Source organism: Balaenoptera physalus (assembly GCF_965194825.1).
Source record: "Balaenoptera physalus genome assembly, chromosome: 15".
NCBI classification, from domain to species: Eukaryota; Metazoa; Chordata; class Mammalia; order Artiodactyla; family Balaenopteridae; genus Balaenoptera; species Balaenoptera physalus.
The window spans coordinates 15,251,197-15,271,523 of NC_138894.1; the positions used below are offsets into that span (position 1 = coordinate 15,251,197).

A 20,327-nucleotide genomic window follows, 5' to 3' on the forward strand; every position below is an offset into this window, starting at 1 on the left:
AAATGTGTTTTATATATACATAAGACATATGCATACTTTATTGTTGGGTTTTTCTTTGTTTTGAAAATGAAAGTTAAAATTTTACCATTTTTCTCTGTATAAACCTCTAGCACAAATAACTACATATTCAGAAAAAGTGTAGCTTTTTCCTTGTTGTTGTTAACAGTGGAATGCCTAGCATGATTAAATGAACAACATTGGTTCTGAATTTTTAAAAAATAGCATCTGAAGTGCTCCAATGGTCTCCTTAATTCTTCATGGGTTACACTTTGCGTATACTAAGTTTTGTCTCAATTAGAGGGTTTTTCATTCTACCATTTATTTATGGTTAATGATTGTTGAACAGAAAAATCGGATCTTTCTGCAGTGGGACTAGGAAAGAGTTGACTTGGCTCCGAACCCTTGATCTCTAACTGAATTAGAGTCTATTGCTTTTATTTGTAAATTGGCACATCTAAGGTATGAGGTGTTTTTTTTGGAAATTTTATTGAAGTATAGTTGATATACAATGCTATATTAATTTTTTCTGTATAGCAAAGTGACTCAGATGTGTGTGTGTGTACATATATATATACATATATATATATGTACACACACGTATATATTCTTTTCATATTCTTTTCCATTCTGGTTTGTCAGGTATGAATTTTTTTATACCCTTCATCATAACATAATTTTTTGGCTTATATTCTCCTCCTCATCCAACTCCCAGTAGATCTCTTTAGAATGCAGGGTAATGCATGGGGAAAGGAGTTGAGTTCCTTTTCTTTTGGTGTGTTATTGAAAATTACTAGTTTGTAGTGTGGCAAAAAGTCTTTATTTTCACAGTTTAGACTAAGAGTTACCATTTGAAAAATTCAAAGTGAGAATTAGTGTATAGTTGGGGAACTAAATTAACACTTTTATTCACTTGATAAGTTTATTCATTTGCTAAACAGTTAAGTTCTTTGAAAGGTTTCAAATGAGTGTACTTGAACTGGTTTGTCTTAATCGACTTGTAGCTTTACTTTGAATTTGTATATATTGTATATGAAGTAGGATAGATAAAAGTTACATTTTATAACCTGAACCAGGAACATAACTATATGTGCTTGGAATTTGCATGGTCTTTCAGAAGCTGACAGATATACCTAACAAATTCCTAGAACAATTATTCAACAAATCCTTTCATTCCACAAATATTTATTGAGAGCTTGTCATGTATCTGGGGTATATGTTCCAGGATGCAAAGGAACAGTAGCTGCAAAGTCCCTGAGGAAAAATCATGCATGATGTGTTTGAGGAATTGGGGGTATCAGTCTGGGGATATTGATTTTGGATATGTGCACTTTGAGAAGCCTGTAGGACAATCTGAATCTGGCAGGCAATGGGACTTCCCTGGTGGCGCAGTGGTTAAGAATCTGCCTGTCAAGGCAGGGGACATGGGTTCGAGCCCTGGTCCGTGAAGATCCCACATGCCGTGGAGCAGCTAAGCCCGTGCGCCACAACTACTGAGCCCATGTGCCACAACTACTGAAGCTCGTGCGCCTAGAGCCCATGCCCCACAACAAGAGAAGCCACTGCAATGAGAAGCCTGCGCATCGCAACGAAGAGTAGCCTCCACTCGCCGCAAATAGAGAAAGCCCGCGTGCAGCAACGAAGACCCAACACAGCCAAAAATAAATAAATAAAATAAATAAATTTATTAGAAAAAAAAGTCTGGCAGGCAGTTACACATGTATGCCCAGAGTTCAGGGAAGGGGCCTGGAACCAGAGATACAAATTTGGAAGTTGCCAGTATATAGATGATATTTTCATCTATGAGACCACCAAAGAAAAGTACGTGTAGGTAGAGAATATTTTTAGAGATAGGAGAGATGAAGAGGGACCAGGAAATGAAACTGAGACAAGGAAGCATTAAACTAAGAAAAAATAATCAGGAGAAGATGGTGCCCTGGAAGCCACGTGAAGAGTGGTTGCTAGAGGATAAACAACAGGGTCCTACTGTATAGCACAAGGAATTATATTCAATATCCTGTAATAAACCATATTGGAAAAGTATATGAAAAAGAACATACACACACACACACGTATGTATAACTGAGTCACTTTTTTGTACACCAGAGACTAACACAACACTGTAAATCAACTGTACTTTAAAAAAAAAAAAAAAAAACTTAAGTGAAAAAACATCAATAAAACAGGAAAAAAAAGAGAGTAGTTGATGGAGAGCAGGAGAAGTAGCTGATCACATGCCGCTGGATGGTCAAGTGAATAGGATTTGTCTGTGTGAAGGTCAGTGGTGAGTCCCACAGGAGCCTGTTCATGAAGGGGTAGAGGGAAAAACTTGACTAGAAATAGTTCAGCACAGAAAGGGGGAGAGAATTTGGAGACACAGACTACATAACAACTCTTTCAAGGAGTTTTGTTCCAAAGGGGGGCGAGCGATGGATTGGAAGCTGGAGTGGGGAGAGTGGATCATTATATTTAATCTGGTTGGGTTTTTAAGTTGGGGGATATAATGGCAGGTTTGAAGGCTGAGAGGAATGCTGTGGTAGAGGGGGAATAATTGATGGGAGAGCAAGAGGAGAGGTTTTAGAGGAGTGAGTCCCTATGTATGCACAGGCAGATACCTATTGCCTAAGTGGAGTGTTGGTAGTGGATGGAGTCGTGGACAATTCACCTGCAGTAAGAGGAGGGGAGGTAGATTTCATGGGTCCAGGTGCTGATACATGGAGAGATGGGATGGTGGGATCTCTTTTGATTATTTCTGTTTTCCTTAGTAAACACCTATCTAGGAAGCATAGTCCCTGAGATGCACGAGCTTGGAAGAGCTAGGGTAGGAAGTTTGAGGGCAAAGGCAAAATGAAATAGTTAACCTAGGACAGTGGGAGAGTGGATAGACTAGGGAAACGTGTTATGATTGTGGAGCATCATTCGAGCCCTTTTGTGATGTTGATGGTCATGAGTAGAGTGACACCAGTCAGCATGGTTATATTTTTCTTCAACCGCACAGGTGCAAGATTGAGCGAAGGCAGAAAATTGAACCAGGGTTGGAGTTCTGCTAGTTCAGTGTGAGATGTAAGAGAGCGGGTAGGGAGTTGAGGGCGTGAGCAAGGAAGTGCTTAACATGAAGGACTATGGGAACTTCCCTGGTGGTCCAGTGGTTAAGGCTCCAGGTTTCCACTGCAGGGGGCATGAGTTCGATCCCTGGTCAGGGAACTAAGATCCCGCATGCTGCACTGTGCAGCCAAAAAGTAAAAAAAAAAAAAAAAAAAAGGACTATGGAATTTAAACTGGATAAGAAAGAAGTGAAGGCATAATGGTAGTGAAGTTCAGGGGACCAGTGGCAGGATCAATGGCTGATAGGGTTCTGGTGGGGTCAGAGGTTTTTTGGAGTCAAGGAAGTAGAGGAGGTGAGCTGGAAAAGAGGGGTTGGTGACTGGGGCTGGAATGCTTGAAATTTCAGTGGGACAGGGAAGTTGTGACTGGTAATGACGAGGGCTTAGGGACTGAGGCGAGGTAGACAGATAATGAAAACCCACAGAACATGTTAATAGTGACAGTGAACCAGGAGCCAAAATCCTCAAGGAATGGGGCTAGTGACCCAAGGGTCAGTAGACAATTATTAGGAGGAGTAATGGATGGAATGACCTGGTCCTGAGGATTTTTAGAGAGGAGAGAAAGAAAATAGTTCAGAAATGGTAGCGAGGCGCAAGGAGTACGCCTACGCCATCACTGGACCTGGTGAGGGTTATGGAGAAGAAAATTCTCATAGCTTCTGAAGCAGCGTCCTCAGGGAGAGCCAGGTTTCTGCCAGAGCAAGAAGGTAAGTGAACATTCAGGGGACGATGTTTCAGGGCGAAGGCTTTAGGAGTTGGGGAAATGGAAGAGGACAGAGCAGGGCATGTCAAATTCCATGTGGAGATTAGAGTGTGGGAAGGAGGGGTGACCTCGGAGTCTGGGGCTTTTCATAAGTGGAACAAACCCATAAAGGGCATAGTGCAGTTGTCCTGGAGGGCTCAAGACAGAGAGTGGTGGAAAGACTACAAGTGTCGTGAGGAGGTGCCCCCCCCCCTTACAGATAGCGGCCTGGGGAAAGGCTGGTTCCTTTTGAGTGTATGTCTTCGATATCTTTTTAACTCTGTCCTATGAATTTTTAAATTTACAGATCCTTAGTGATTATCAGCACTTTAGATGGCCGAATTGCTGCCTTGGATCCTGAGAACCATGGTAAAAAGCAGTGGGATTTGGACGTGGGATCCGGTTCCTTGGTGTCATCCAGCCTTAGCAAACCGGAGGTAAGAATTTTCTGTTATATGTTGACTGGAAAACTTAGTTAAAATCATCAATTGCTGCTATTAGTAGTAGGTATTTGCTTAGAGAGCTGTGGCTCAGGGTCCGATTGCCTAAGTGTAGCGCATGTCTGTCTCTGACAAGCTGTGTCCCCTTGGGGCATTTACTTAGCTTTTCTATTCCTCAGTTTCCCTCCTGTAAAATGAGGTGGGTAATGTCACCTACTTCTTAGGATTGTTTCAGGCATTGAATGAGTTAATGATATAAATGAGTAATTGAGGATACTCTCTGCTGTATCAGTAAATCTCATTATCTGAGCTGTAACATGATCATAACTTCTTCTTCCTATTATCAACCTCCTCCTCCTCATCATCACAGGGTCCCTAGAAATAATAAAACAAATATAAATAACTGTGTTTTAATAGTTAGGAATGCATGCTGCAAAATCCCATAAATTATTCACTACATTTTCCCTCAGTTGTACATCCTAATTGTAAACATAATTCATCTGAAGTTTTCTTGGAGTGTAATTTTAGACAAGATGGATTATTTGCAAAAAAAGAGACCTTGCTTCCAAAACTACTCTGGTATGTGACTCCAAAACTTGGGCAGGTGACTTAGCCCCTCAGAGCTTTAGTGTCACCATCAGTAAAGTAAGGACACTGCCCACCTTGATGAGGGGCAGGTTGGGGGCTGTGTTTATTTATTTTTTTAAATTTATTTATTTATTTATTTATTTTTGGCTGCGTTGGGTCTTTGTTGCTGCGCACAGGCTTTCTCTAGTTGCAGCGAGTGGGGACTACTCTTCGCCGTGGTGCACAGGCTTCTCATTGCAGTGGCCTCTCTTTGTTGTGGAGCACGGGCTCTAGGCATGCGGGCCCTAGAGCGCAGGCTCAGTAGTTGTGGCGCACGGGCTTAGTTGCTCCGCGGCATGTGGGATCTTCCCGGACCAGGGATCGAACCTGTGTACCCTGCATTGGCAGGCGGATTCTTAACCACTGCGCCACCAGGGAAGCCCAGGGCTGTGTTTAAATGAGGGAAGTCTAGACTCCCCTCATTTAAATACAGCCCCCAACCTGACCTTTTGTCTAGACTCTGATAGATTAAATCTCTCTCCTTTTCTGGAGCTTTACCCTCTTGTTTAAATCATTTAAAATAAGTCCCTCTTTTGAGTTATGACTGCTGACATGGAAGCAGTCACCTGTTTTCCAGAATACCTTCAGCCTTCTACCTTGTCCCTATGGGATACTCCCTAGGGTACTTTTTTTTCCCCCTTTCATCATCAATCTTTCCCTTTCAAAAAGCTTCTTAGCTGGTATCAAGTTTGGAAAAGACAAAACCTAACATGAGGGGCTTGAGAATGACCTGATTAGTGGTGATGGAATTTTCTGATGGGAAAACTGCTCCCAGTGACCCCGCTGCTGTCTAGAAAACCCAGCCTGGATTCCTTTCTGGGGCACCTGGGCAGGTACTTAGGGCGATGGCGCTGCCTAGCCTCCACACTCGCTGTGTGCTAAGCCTTGACTAGACTTTCAGAGTGCCTGTTGCCTACCGGACAGTATACCGGGAACATCTGTTGAGAATCGTGAACTTGTGAATTATTAATATAAATAACACTTTGGTTGTAAATTGCCTTAAAAAGTTTGAATTGGATGTCATAGTCAAATGAATTACTACTCAGACCTGAATATTCATTTATTTGTGTCCTCCTGAGATTATGCTTGGGTATGCACATTTTGCTTTATTTTCAAACTAGACATGAAAGGTGATGAGCAAAATCAGAAGATTGTAAGCTGTTTACATCTGAGGTAATATTTTAGTGTGTTGTAGTGGTACAAAGCATGTGTGTTTCTATAAACTAAAATGTGCACACTCACAAAAACATAAATTGCATGATATGACAAAGAGTCGTAATAACCTGAGTGCCATTGAGCGTGTTTAAATTATAAGCAGCTAGTCGAACTTGACGCTTTTCTTACAATAGCAATTATATTAGCTGTTTTTTAAACTACAGTTCAGTATTCTCACCATCCCCAGTCCTTAAACCATTTTCTGTGGTTTGTTAGGGCTCTCTTGTTTTAAGTGTCCTCCTTCCCACTCACCCCCAACCCTTGATCCTTTGGGTAGAATGCTTTGAAATACTGAATTGCAAGCATATTTTAAAAGTTTATGTCACCTTTACACAATAAATGAAAAGCTCACTGACCACTTTCCATTTCAGGAAAAGAATTCTGAGACCTCTTTGCATTGTCTAGGTTTTTTTTGTTTTGTTTTGTTTTTTTTATATATAAATTTATTTTATCTATTTTGGCTGCTTTTGTTCTTTGTTGTGGTGCACGGGCTTCTCATTGCAGTGGCTTCTCTTGTTACGGAGCACGGGCTGTAGGCGCGCAGGCTTCAGTAGTTGTGGCTTGCGGGCTGTAGAGTGCAGGCTCAGTAGTTGTGGCTCGCGGGGTTAGTTGCCCCGCGGCATGTGGGATCTTCCCAGACCAGGGCTTGAACCCGTGTCCCTTGCATTGGCAGGCAGATTCTTAACCACTGCGCCACCAGGGAAGCCCCTATCTAGGTTTTAATTTCCTACTTTACACACAAACAAATTTACTAGACCACTACTGCCCCAAGTTCTTGGGACCATTTCTTGAGACTGTGTGTTTACTGTGTAGATATGCTAATGACAGCATTGTTCCCAGACCTGTAATATACACACAATGTACTTTACACACACTGTAATCCTCACAGCCATCCTCCGGAGGTTGATATGCTGGTGTCATTTTACAGAAGAGGAATACGAAGCTCAGAGAAGTTATTTGCTTGAGGTCACAGACCGACTAGATGGTAGAGCTGGGATTAAACCAGGCTTGCCTGACTGTACTCCACTCCACCTGCTCTGGAGCCCTTTCTGCATCTTGTATGTTCCTGCCGTTTACAACTCAGGCTGTTCATCCAGTACAGTGAATCTCAAACTTTATGGTTTCAGGACTCTTTACATTCTTAAAAATTAAGAAGAGATCCAAAGAGCTTTCTTCCCCATGGGTTATATCTATCTAAACTTAAGCCATATTAAAAATTAAAACAAATTTTAAAAACACTTATTATTAGATTATTTTTAAGAATGAACCCCGTTGCATTGCACGTAGCATAAATAATACATTTTTATGAAGAATAAGTGGGGACTTCCCTGGCGGTCCAGTGGTTAAGAATTCGCCTTCCAGTGCAGGGAGTGTGGGTTCGATCTCTGGTCAGGGAGCTAAGATCCCACACGCCTTGGGGCCAAAAAACCAGAACAGAAACAATATTGTAACAAATTCAATGAAGACTTTAAAAATGGTCCACATCAAAAAATCTTTAGAAAAAAAGAAAAAGAAAAAGAAAAATTGTATTTCCCCAAAAAATAATTTAATGAGAAAAGTGGCATTGTTTTATATTTTTGCAAATCTCTTTAATTTCCAGTTTAATAGAAGACAACTTGATTTTCCTGTATGCTTGTGCATTCGATATGTTGCATTGTTGTTTTGGTTGAACTGTATGAAGAATAAAATCCATATGTAGGTGGAGAAAGGGAGTATTTTAGTAGCCTTTTCAGTTGATTGTGATCATTCTTTTTTGGTTCTACACGAGAACAAGTGGAAGTTTCTGAAAGGTTAGTTGCACCGTGGAATCTGAAACCGTATCAATGAACTGTTGTACTCTGTACCAGTAACATCCATTGGTCTGTCTTGCCTTTTACTCGTGCATGATTTTCTAACATCATTTGGAAAATATTGATTCATTGAGTTACACAGATCTTCCAAATGTTGACGTATTTCCTTATAGAATATTTTGTAAACTCAGATTTTTTACTGTCACCACTGATCTCATCAGAAAAGTCTTCCAGTACTGGGAAGCTGTCAAGCTCACATGGGTAGATACAGCTATTCCAAAATTCTAATTTTCGCTTGAAAACTTGGATTTTATCATTGACACAGTCAGTTGTTTTCCTTGAAGTGAGAGGTTCACTTTATTTTTGAGAAAACGTCTGCCAAATACCCAAGTCTCATCACTGTAGCTTTTCTCTCAATTTTTCAAGTAAAAATGGAGCTTTGTGAGCAATGCCGCTAATTTCAGCTCAAAACTCAGTCACACAAGTGCTTTTCCTCAAAACATGCTTCAGTTCGTGGCAGAAGTTCTTAACGCACACCTCCTGGTTAGTCGGGCAGAATAGTAAAAAGATACGTACTCAGGTCACAATTTAATGAAATTAATTTTTACTGTTTCATCAGAACATTCTCGAGTGAAACTTTTTTCTTCTTTTTTTTGCTGTGAGTGTGTGACTGTGAAGATGCCAGGACTATGAGTTTGGTACCTTATTCATGCTTTAGTCACCGTTGCTTTTATACCAGCGATGCAAATAGCACCCCAGGGAAAGGCAAATAGCACCTTCTTATGAAAACCATTTGACCCTCTGCACCTCAAACAGAGTCCACAGACCACATTTTGAGAACGACTGATCTAGTATATAATAGAAATATCACCATTATGAGAGTATTCTTAAGGTTATAAACATTAACAAGGAGAGAGGACTGTATTTCAAGCTTGGGTCACCTGTTATTCAGCAAGGTGTGTATCGCTCAGTATCTAGAAGTTACGTTTGGAAGCTGGACAAAACACCACCAAAAGAGGAACAAAAACTGCTATTTGAAATGCCCCGGATTGGATGCAATACCCTTCTAAATGCATCTGATAGACAATTTTATGACGGTCCCTAACTTTTTGGGAGAAACAGTTAATTTTCTCTGTCTGAAGCCAGCGTTTGCTAGGACAGGTAGCGTGCAGAGGAGAGCTGGGTACAGCAGGCAGGAACTGGTGGGGAGATGTAGCAGGAGCCACCCAGGTGACAAGTGGAGGCTCCGTTTGGAGACTCCTCTATTAGAATGTCAGTTTCTCCACCCTTTCATCAAGAGTGGTACGAAGATGAAACCAATTAAACCCAGAAGGCCAGGGAAGATGTATTCTCTGTGCAGTGATTCTTAAAGTGACTTATCTAATGAGAAGCTGAAGGCTAAAGGATTTGATAGACTGTATAATAATTTTTAAGTTATTAATGATAGAGGAATTGGTTATGGATCACGTGTACTTCTGCTAGAATAATAAAGTAAAAGCATCACAGGAACTTTGTAGGCCGTGTGGTGTGGAGGAGGCACTGGGATTCAGAGGCTTCAGTTCTAGTCATGATGTTGCTGTTAACTGGCTGTGTGACCCGGCTAATTATTCCAGTAGAGCTTTAATTTCCTTCTCTGTAAAATTATGGATTGAACTAAATTTCTTCTCCTTGTTTTTTAAAATTTTTTGGCTGCGCTGTGCAGCATGTGGGATCTTAGTTCCTTGACCAGGGATCGAACCCACGCCCCTGCAGCGGAAGCGCGGAGTTTTAATCACTGGACCACCAGGGACTAAATTTCTAAAGATTGTCCTAACTTCAGGACTCAGGTACCATCAAATACATGAAACACTCATATAAATTATCTAGAGGAATTTTTTAACTTCCCCTTTTACTACATTTAAGGATTCTTTTAAAAATGGCACAAATTCATTACCATTAGGTACATATCTCATTGCCTCTCAGCCTGCTTTCATGATGTCCTTAGCCTTTTCTGATCAAAAAGCATGTAAAATAGTTTATTATGTTGCTTTAGTCATGTTTTGATTATGTAAAGGAAAGAATAAGTTCCCAAAGGATAAGAGAGATTGACAGTTCCATTAAAAGCAAGTGTTTCACATTATTTTTAGAATGCATTGTATGCTGCAGGAAGGTTGAGGTGCCATGGGACACAGATCTGACTTGCCACTCTTTCCTCTTGACTAGGTATTTATAAGCTTCCTCAAAAGAATACTGATATAAACCAAGTTAAAACTGTGTGTGTGTGTGTGTGTGTGTGTGTGTGTGTGTGTGTGTTAGAATAAATGATGAACCTAAGGTTTACTCTGTTACCTTTAACATGTGCCCCTAGGTTCTAAATCTGATACTTTTGATCCTAGCTAAGAATTTTGTTTTTAATTTTCAGAAGGACCACCTGAGGTAAAATCTGATTTGCTTTCCACTGTTAATTTATATGCAGATTCAACCTTGAAAAAGCACTAAGGAGATTTGGCAGTGGTTCCTCATTGATTGTCTTAAAATTCTGTTTTGTGACATATTAGCATAGTTTTTCTTTGGGGTCTCTGGGTGGCATTTGGATCACTGTTCACCAAATCTAAGTAGACATAATATCCTTGAACTGTCTACTTCTCTGTGTCTTGGAACACATTTATAAAAACAAAGACCTTCTTCCTTATCTGTATTTAGAATGCATATTATAATTGTGTATATATAACTAGTCTGTCCTTAGACAATACCTTTACCTTTTCTTTATTTAGAGATACCATATTTGTTTTTTTTGTTTCAGTTTTCTGTTAAAATGTCCTTTTTTTTTTTTTTCCTCTTAAAAAGAACAAACAACTCTCTCATAAGTCTATAGTTAGAGTTTGGGGTTTTGTTTTATTTTATTTTAGGCATGTTTCTCCCCAAGGGACACACCGCCTTTCTGTTTCAGGCAGGTGCAGAAACAGACAAGTATGAAAGCTGAAGCTTTCCAGCCTGCGCACTGCAGAGTCAGCCTGCAGTCACGAAGAAGGGCCTTCATAGGTTGGGGGGGATCTTTTGAAAAGAGTACATTTTTAACGGCTACTTGATTTGTTCACCAAGGGTCCATTAGTAGACCGTTTTGAGTATTGCTTTATTAAAAGAGGATCTGTAATCTGTTTTAAAGATAGTCTAATTTATACTGAAAGATGTCTGGTCATTTGGCACTTTTTCATTTGTACATAAACTAGCACAATTTGAGCCTTAGATGAACACCATCTAAGATGGTGGTTTATTTGGAAAAGTCACTGTCAATCACGGAGCAAGCCAGTATTTAAATAATTGCTTAGGTTAATTGCTTTTCTTTTAATTATAGAAACGAAACAGTTTTTTGTTTTAATTTTGTTTTATTAATCCCTTAGCATGGCTGAAAACAGTGCTGTGAACTAAATCGATTTATTCTAGCACGCATGTTGCCAAGTGAGAAATTGGTTTGACTCTGTTTTGTAGGAAATTGACTTCTCGTGCACATTATTTATCTCCTTTATGAATGTACAGTAATCTAAGTGAAGGCAAAGATAGGTACTTAAATCTGTATTTTTCACCGTGAATGCAAAAAGTATACTTCAAAAGTTAACCTGGTAGTTTTCCTTGAGGTATTTTGTTTTGTAGGTTGACTATAGGTTAAGGAAAGAAAGAATGAAATAATAATTATCTACTTGGTATCTCACTGCTCTTGGTCAATAATTCAAAATCTTTGATGATCATAAATAACAGCTCACTTCAGGATTTCTTTTTTCTTTTGCATTTTCTTTCTTTTTTTTTTTTTTTTAACCTACATTTCCTTTTAAGCATATCACATGGGATGCCTTCTTCGACTAATATCCAGATCTACTGAAAGATCTCATAATCCCTCATGTTTAGATCACGTAACTACTTGTTAACCATGATGCCTCCTACTTAGTCTTTGAGGTATGATTTCTGGGAACATTTTACTTTCAGCAGATAAGCTTCCTTTACTTTCCCCGTCATGGTAATTTCAATGTTTTCCTTGAAATTTAGGGAAATGTTTAAAAAATTGTTTCCTCAACACAACAATGTTGGAACATCTTTTTTTTTTTTTTTTTTTTCCTCATAAAGTCACAAATAGTCAATTTTGTCAACTAGTAGTCTGGTCAGTTGCTCATTTTACTTTATTAAGAGTTACCATTTTGTGTTCGATATATAGTGTAACATTTTTTAAGAATTAAAATATATAGGGCTTCCCTGGTGGCGCAGTGGTTGAGAATCTACCTGCCAATGCAAGGGACACGGGTTCGAGCCCTGGTCTGGGAAGATCCCACATGCCGCAGAGCAACTGGGCCTGTGAGCCACAACTACTGAGCCTGCGCGTCTGGAGCCTGTGCTCCGCAACAAGAGAGGCCGCGATAGTGAGAGGCCTGCGCACTGCGATGAAGAGTGGCCCCCGCTCGCCGCAACTAGAGAAAGCCCTCGCACAGAAACGAAGACCCAAACACAATAAATTTATTTAAAAAAAAAAAAAAAGAATTAAAATATATAAAAATATGCCTGTTAACTTCTCTTTAATATTGTTTATCTTTTTGGTCAATAAAGTACTTTATGAACCTTCAGAACTTCTATATTCAAAGGAGAATTTTAGGGCTGATAGAGATTTCTGGTGAGTCAAAGACTGGTCACAGTTTGATGTATTTAATTCTTGTATCGAACTCATCTTTACATAGTTTTAAGACTTTGTTTTTAGATGGGTGTTGTGAATTCAGGATTGGGAAAGAGTTACAGTTGGCTCTTGGACAACGTTGGGGATGGGGTGCCAACCCTTCGTGCAGTGGAAGATCCTACATCTCCGTGGGCCTCTGTATCCACGGTTCCATGTTCGCAAATTCAACCATGGATCGTGGAGTACTGGAGTATGTATTTAGTGACAAAAATTCACTTGTAAGTGGATTCATGCAGTGCAAACACGCATTCAAGGGTCAACTGTTATTGACACGGCATAATTAAGCTTTCTGCTCTCTCCTTGAATTTACTTTTGGAGCGACTATTTGAATTCTAAAAGCTCTTTTGCAATATGTGAAATTTAGTGTTAACGAACCATAGTCATTTCTGAAGTTTCCTTATGGAGACTAAAAGAAGGCTCATGATGAATTTATAGATAGTCAGATTAAGAGTTTGTATTTTCGTTTTTAACTTTTTCCTTTAACAAGTATATGTATATGTGCACTCACACACGAATTACCTTAGAGGTTCAAAATAGCAGCCCTGGATCATTACATCTACTTAACAGGTATTGCTTGACTAGCACTTTATAGTTTGCAAAGTGACATCAAATCCATTCTTATTTATTCCTTAACATAGCCTTATAAAATACTCTTATTAACCCCCATTTTCCAGATGAGAAAATTGGGGCTCAAAATGGTTCAGAGGTTTGTCTGATGTAGTAAAGCAGAGACTCAACCCTAGATCCTTGTGCTTATTTCTTGCCCCCTTTCCAATATTTCATGCCTTTTGAAATACCTCAATACTTACCAATGTGTTTGCATTTTCTGTTCTAATAATTCTTAATGTGCTTTATCAGGAATAATCACTCAAAGACCTCATATAGAGAGCAGACTTAGCATGGCGCTCAGCACATTGTGAGCACTTAACTGCTTCTTTTCTAAACTTATTTTTTAAATTTATTTATTTATTTACGGCTGTGTTGCGTCTTCGTTTCTGTGCGAGGGCTTTCTCTAGTTGTGGCAAGCGGGGGCACTCTTCATCACGGTGCGCGGGCCCCCCACTATATCGGGGCCTCTCTTGTTGCGGAGCACAGGCTCCAGACGCGCAGGCTCAGTAATTGTGGCTCACGGGCCCAGTTGCTCCACGGCATGTGGGATCTTCCCAGACCAGGGCTCGAACCCATGTCCCCTGCATTGGCAGGCAGATTCTCAACCACTGCGTCACCAGGGAAGCCCTTAACTGCTTCTTAACCCTAGTGGGAGACTCAAAGGTACTTGAACTTAACACATCCAAAACTGAACTGGTCTTTAAGGGGGCAGGGGATCCTGCAGGGCTGTGCACTGGGGTACAGCAATGACCAGGACAGATGAGATCCTTGCCATCATGGAACTTACATGACAGTATGTGGAGCCAGATGGGGAGCCAGATACGAAATGATTATAGTGTCAGTATCATAATTGAGTTGTGGTAACTGTCACAAGGACGGGTAGAACTAAGAGAGACTTAGCAAGGATACCTGACCTCCCAAGCTGGGAAGTCAGAGAAGGCTTCTCAGAAGAAATTATGTTTATTACGACTGAGATCCTATGAGGAGAAAGAGCTGCAAGAAATGGGTAGAGAGGCTGGGAAGGACTGCTCTGGGAGAGGAAACAGCTGGCATCAGGCCTTGCAGCAGGAATGATCAGTCTGGAAGAAAGCAGGTGGATCCCTGAAATCCTACTGAAATCAGTCTCTCCTGTACTCTACTGACTACTGACGACATATATAGTCAGTCTCTACTGACCGTAGAGAATGCACTGGGAGAGGAAGAAGAGCAGAAGCGGGGAGACTAGTTAAGAGGCCAGTCTAGTACAGATGGGGATGATAAGGAGACCGAGGAAGTGAGTGAAGTAAAGTGACGGATTGAAGAGAACCCGAGGGCCCAGGTTCAATCCCTGGTCAGGGAACTAAGATCCCACAGGCCGCTGGTGCGGCCAAAAAAATATAAATAAATAAAAGTGTCCTCTGAGACTGCTCCCCGGCCCCTTTAAAAAAAAGAAAAAAGAAAAGGAACAGGTGTAGAGAGGGAGAACATGAATTTGTTTAGATGCGGTGAGTGCCGAGTGACCTTGAGTGCACTCCAAGCAGAGATGTTAAGAAAGCCTGTGCATATGTGGGTCTGGTGCTCTCAGAGGAAAAGTCTGGACTGAAGAGAAAAGTTAGAAGTGTTAGTGTCCTGGGAACTGAGAGGAGCAATCACCGGGAAGGAGAGTAGGGTGAGAAGATGACCTCCAACCAAACTTTCAGAATCCCTAACATTTAAAAAAAATTTTTTTAGAAGGATATTTATTTATTTATTTATCTGTCTATCTATTTATTTATTTATGGCTGCGTTGGGTCTTCGTTGCTGCGTGCGGGCTTTCTCTAGTTGTGGTGAGCGGGGGCTACTCTTCGTTGCGGTGTGTGGGCTTCTCATTGAGGTGGCTTCTCTTGTCGCAGAGCACGGGCTTTAGGCACGCAGGCTTCAGTAGTTGTGGCGCACGGGCTTAGTTGCTCCGCGGCATGTGGAATCTTCCCGGACCAGGGCTCGAACCCATGTCTCCTGCATTGGCAGGCGGATTCTTGACCACTGCACCACCAGGGACCAGGGAGGGACGTCCCTCCCTAACATTTTAAAATTCAGGTAGAGAGTGATGAGTCAGAGAGAAGAAAGGGTTTCAAGGAGAGATTGGCTTTAGTAGGATTTTAAGGATTTTCCTGCTTTCTTCCACATTTCCCCAATGGTTAGTTGGTGTGAATTCTTTATAAATATTTTCTAAATATAGATACTTAACAATGCAGATGCCTCATTCAGAGAACCCTGTGGTTCATCAAAGTCTCATTGAAAGTCTTACAGCAAAAGAAAATGTTAAAAACCCTTTCTGTTTTGACTCTGGAAGGATTGAGGGGGACAGGGGAAGGAGTGAGGAAAGCAGGAGGCCTGTGGATCCCCAGGGTGGTAGAAACATTCATTAGTAGTTTAGGGACCAGAAGACATACCTTTTCAAAAAGCTGTGGAGAGTGCTTTTGAGGAGCCAGTGCAGTAAGTTAATTTGAGGAATTTTGTAAAAGAGTAGGGTGTTAGTTTTTGTCCAAGGTCACATTAGTGAGTGGCTGGTGGAGTCAGGGACCCAGGGATGGGGCTGCATGAGCTGCAGTCACCTCCCCGTGGACACGTTTCCGTTTCATAAGTTGGATGCCTGCTGTTGCCTGGCCCTACCTCGGTTTCCAAAACAGCTAGCATGGCAAGGAAAGTAATTGTTCTGGGCAAAGGGGATTTCCAGGTATCAAAGAAAGTCAACAATTTAACACTTTCAATGAACTGTTTTTCATGTATTTTACATCTTCCCAATCTTGGTGACTTTTATCTTTTAACTAATTCCTTGAGGTCATCATTGGAAGCATCATTTGTTGTATTATACCAGAGATGCTTGGAGTTCCTGAGGTAGGACGGAGAAAGGGTGTCCCTTTCATGAATACTCTAGAGTAGTTGGTTTTTTTCCATCCTTTTCCCAGATAGTCTATGTCCATTTTTCCTTATCTCTGTCTCATGGATCTGCATCTTTCCACATGCTTTTTCACCCTGTTTCTTCCCCCTTCCTCCCTTTTAACTCTTACTGCTGCTTAGCTTGTACTTGGCTTTTATAACTGTCAGGGCCAGTGTGATCGTTTTCCCTCTTTCTTGGTTAGGGTACGCACTGGATACAACTTTGTGGATTTGAAAGTGTTTAATGTGAGTCACTACTTGAGAAAATGCTAGTGTATACAACTCCAGCTTCCAAAGCTGAATGAGGAAAGTTCTTCTTTATAGAAAAATTCTAGCTAATAAATGTGGAAAGAATGATAGAATTAGAAGTCATTATTTTATTGTTTTATTGAAGTAGTAGATAGATCATCAATTGATACTAAAATGGTGAAAAGTTGGTGGGACACTTTAAAATGGAGGGGATCAGCCTGACTCCCTTGAATCCACTGATTAATAGTAACAAATACGACAACTCAGGGGTTGGCAACCTTTTTCTGTAAAGGGCTAGATAGTAAATACCTTGGGCTTTGTGGGCCATACGGTCTCTGTAGTTGTCGTGGGAAAGCAGTCATAGACAATACAGAAATGAATAAGCATACCTGTGTTCCAATAAAACTTTGCTTACAGAAACACGCACTGGGTCAGATTTGGCCCGTGAGCTGTCGTTTGCTGACCTCTGTTATAATAGGAAGTATATAGCACCACCTGTGAAGTAATCTTGTCCAAAAAAATCAAACCTGCATCAGATCAAAGCTCCAGTTCTATTACACTTTTCTAGGAAATACCGGGAATAAAGGAACAAGTTAAGTGACATGCAAAATCCAAACTGTGGGACATTCTGTAGGGTGAATAATCTGGTTTCTCAAGTAAATCAATGCATGGAAAAAGGAGCGAAAGGGGCCCTTATAGGGGAAAAAAAGAATCAAATATAATATGTGGAGTTTAAATTCCTTGTTGAAGCAAACCAGTTATATAGTATGTCTTGCAATATCAGGGAAATTTGAATATTAGATGATTTTAAGGAATTACTCTTAATTCTGTTAGATGTAACATTGGCATGGTAGTTACCTCTCAGCAAAGAGTACTGAAGTATGTATAGGTGAAATGACATGATGCCTGTGATTGACTTTAAAATACTCTTCATTAACAAATATATGTAGTGGATGGGTGGAGAGTCACAAAATGTCGATGATTGTTGAAACTGGGTGACAGATACATAGGGGTTTATTATATTCATCTCTCTACATTTTATGTTTCAAAACTTTCGTATTAAGTTAAAATAAAGTTGAATATACCCCCAAAAGTGTATGTGTTGATGGTGGGAGGTTGGGGATGGGTGGGTGGGGAGGTGGTTGCATAGAAAAAGAAGGAGAAACTGAATGAAAAAATATTTTTGCATATTAGAAGAATTTTTGTTTTTATTGCTGGTTATATTCATTTTAGTAGTAGTACTTCCTTTATTTTCTCAGTTGAAGTTCCTTCTGCCACTTGAAAATAGAGTTCTTATCTCACATTCTGATTTCAAATAGAGTCCTTGATTACATGTGCCACTGGTGTTCATTATGCCAGTTAGAGTTTGTTCAGAAATGGTAATTGAATTACTTTACTAAACTGCTTTGTGATTGCGTGGTTAAAGACCTTGATTGGATCTTAGGTACCGAGTTTGCCAGCTGATGTGACAAACCTTTTATTTTGAAATTATTAACAGGAAAAGACAAATAGAGGAAAAAACCCCAAATAGCAAGCATTTGTATTTTTAAAATGACTGAAGTGGGAAGCAAGTCACATAATTAATTTGAAATGCAGAGCAGCAAATCAGGACAAATAGCTGCTTCCAGAGACAAATCGGTGGAATGTGAAAATGCATCACCATAACCTACATTTTTTTATACCAAGAGATTTGCAGTTGACTCTCCGGGTGACTCATTCCTATGCTGGGAGGGTGAGGTAATGCTCTTCTGAGGGGTGATGTCATCTCTCTACCTGAACTGCAGGCATATATCTCTTCTTGTGGCTCTCAAGGAAAACACACCATCTGCTTTCACAGATGCAGCCTGAAAGACTTCACAACGATTGGTGCAGAGGTTAGCAGCCGTGGGTATGAGTCATAAGCAGCCAGTTAGTGAAGAGCAGCTATTTAAAAGTGAACTTTAAAATCAAGAGTCCAGGAATATGACATGATTGAGTATTGAATCATAATGCTTTTTTGTTTTGGGTTTTGCACTCTTCTTTTAAAATAAGGCCGTTTTTCTCAACATGGTCAATCACATGAAATCTTCTTGGTTGTTTAAGCCATATTTTTAATTGCACATAAGTTTGCTTTCTTTTACATTTGGAAGCAATGATGAATTTTAGCTTGTATCTGTTTGATGGATTTTCTGGTTTGTTTTTTTGTTGGGGGGATTGGGGGCGGTTGCACTTAGAAGCCATTGTGTTCCCTAAGGACCTGCTACTTCTTTAGGGGAAAAGAAGTTGTTTAATGGAAAAGGAAACAAGTAAAAATAAATGGTATTTGTTTACTAGAGACCCACTAACCGCTCTTCCTCTTTCTTGTAGCGACGCACACCTGCTCTCCCTATTTGTACTCAACCAGTACTACTGTTGACATTACCAGACAATACCTATTTTTTAATTGTATCACAATTTGAATTTATTGTTCTAGTAAATGGAATAGAGAATACCTAACATAATATGGACGGTAGAGAACAGTAAACACTTGATTTTCTAACTGATATGTAACTTAAAATGGGAGATCACATTGGCTAAATACTACAATACTGTTACTGTAGGGTATATAAACTATGACCTAAATCTGTTCTTAATGACAACCTCAAGTTGGACATTCTACAAAAGATAAAAATAAAAAGTTTTAATTTTTGAAAATATAGTCTTTTGTTTGTTATTATCAAGAAATATAAGATAGCAAAGAATAAAATAGTAATGTTAAAATTCTAAGATGATATGAGGTGGTATACATATGTATGTATGGTATACATACATACTGATGTCATTTGAGAGCTTACTAAAAATCAGATTTTTTTTAATAAAAGTAGTAGTTGGAGATCTTTAAATATCCAGAATTATGATGAGCCTTCAGTTTAATGGTCTAGCCTTCAGAGTTTAATTGCAGAGCCCCTTCAAGGCTCTTGAGTATCTTTCTTTTCTTTTTAACCTCTTATTTGGAAATAATTTCACACTACAAAAAGTTGCACACTTTTTGATATGAAAAAAACCCAACCCTTATATACCCAGATTTATCTGCTCAAAACGTGTTTGCTTTATCATCTGAGTTGTGTCTCTCTCTCTCTCATCTCCCAAACCCCCATGCATACTCTTTTTTTCTTGAAACATCTAAAGATAATTATCCATTGTAGCCCTTTACTCCTAAATGCTTCAGTGTGCATTTCCTAATAGAAATAGGAAATTTCTCTATTCCCTTACATAATCACAGTACAGTTATCAACTTCATAAATTTATATTGACACTTTACCGTCCATATTCGTTTCATCAGTTGACCTAAATAATGTCTTTTAGAGCGTTCTCCACTCCCAGTACAGCATCTAGTCTAGGGTCAGGTAATACATTTACTTGTTACATTAGCCTCTTTTAATCTGGATTTTTTTCCCCACAGACTTTATCTTGTATGACATTGACATTTTTTTTTAACATCTTTATTGGAGTATAATTGCTTTACAATGCTGCGTTAGTTTCTGCTGTATAACAAAGTGAATCAGCTATATGTATATATATATCCCCATATCCCCTCCCTCTTGAGCCTCCCTCCCACCCTCCCTATCCTACCTCTCTAGGTGGTCACAAAGCACCGAGCTGATCTCCCTGTGCTATGCGGCTGCTTCCCACTAGCTATCTATTTTACATTTGGTAGTGTATATATGGACGTTGACATTGTTGAAGAATATAGTCTCTCTGATCTTTTACTGATATTTAAAAATAATAGAACTTCCCTCATTTTGTGCTTGTCTGATGTTCCCTGGTGATTAGATCCAGGCTGTGTATGCTGGGCTCAGAATGCTGCATGGCTGATAGTGCATCCTCTCTCAGGGTATCTTGTCTGTCACTCATTTGATCATCCAGTCAAGGCGTTGTCTGAATTCTCCACTATATAATGACTGTTTCTGTTTTGTTTTTTTTTAACTTTTTGTAACTAAT

At 39.8% G+C, this 20,327-nt stretch overlaps 1 protein-coding gene and 1 long non-coding RNA gene across 5 annotated transcripts in view; both read left to right on the forward strand.

Annotated features, from left to right (window-relative positions):
* LOC309643851 overlaps positions 1-20,327 on the forward strand; it is a 306,112-nt gene that overhangs the window by 98,002 nt on the left and 187,783 nt on the right. The window lies entirely within an intron of this gene.
* Positions 1-20,327, forward strand: part of EIF2AK3 (eukaryotic translation initiation factor 2 alpha kinase 3) — a 71,458-nt gene that overhangs the window by 13,973 nt on the left and 37,158 nt on the right. For all 4 annotated transcript variants that reach the window (XM_082426777.1, XM_082426776.1, XM_082426774.1 and 1 more), the window contains exon 2: positions 4,151-4,280. In XM_082426777.1, coding sequence (XP_082282903.1) covers positions 4,151-4,280 — 130 coding nt within the window. The remainder of the gene's footprint in view (positions 1-4,150; positions 4,281-20,327) is intronic.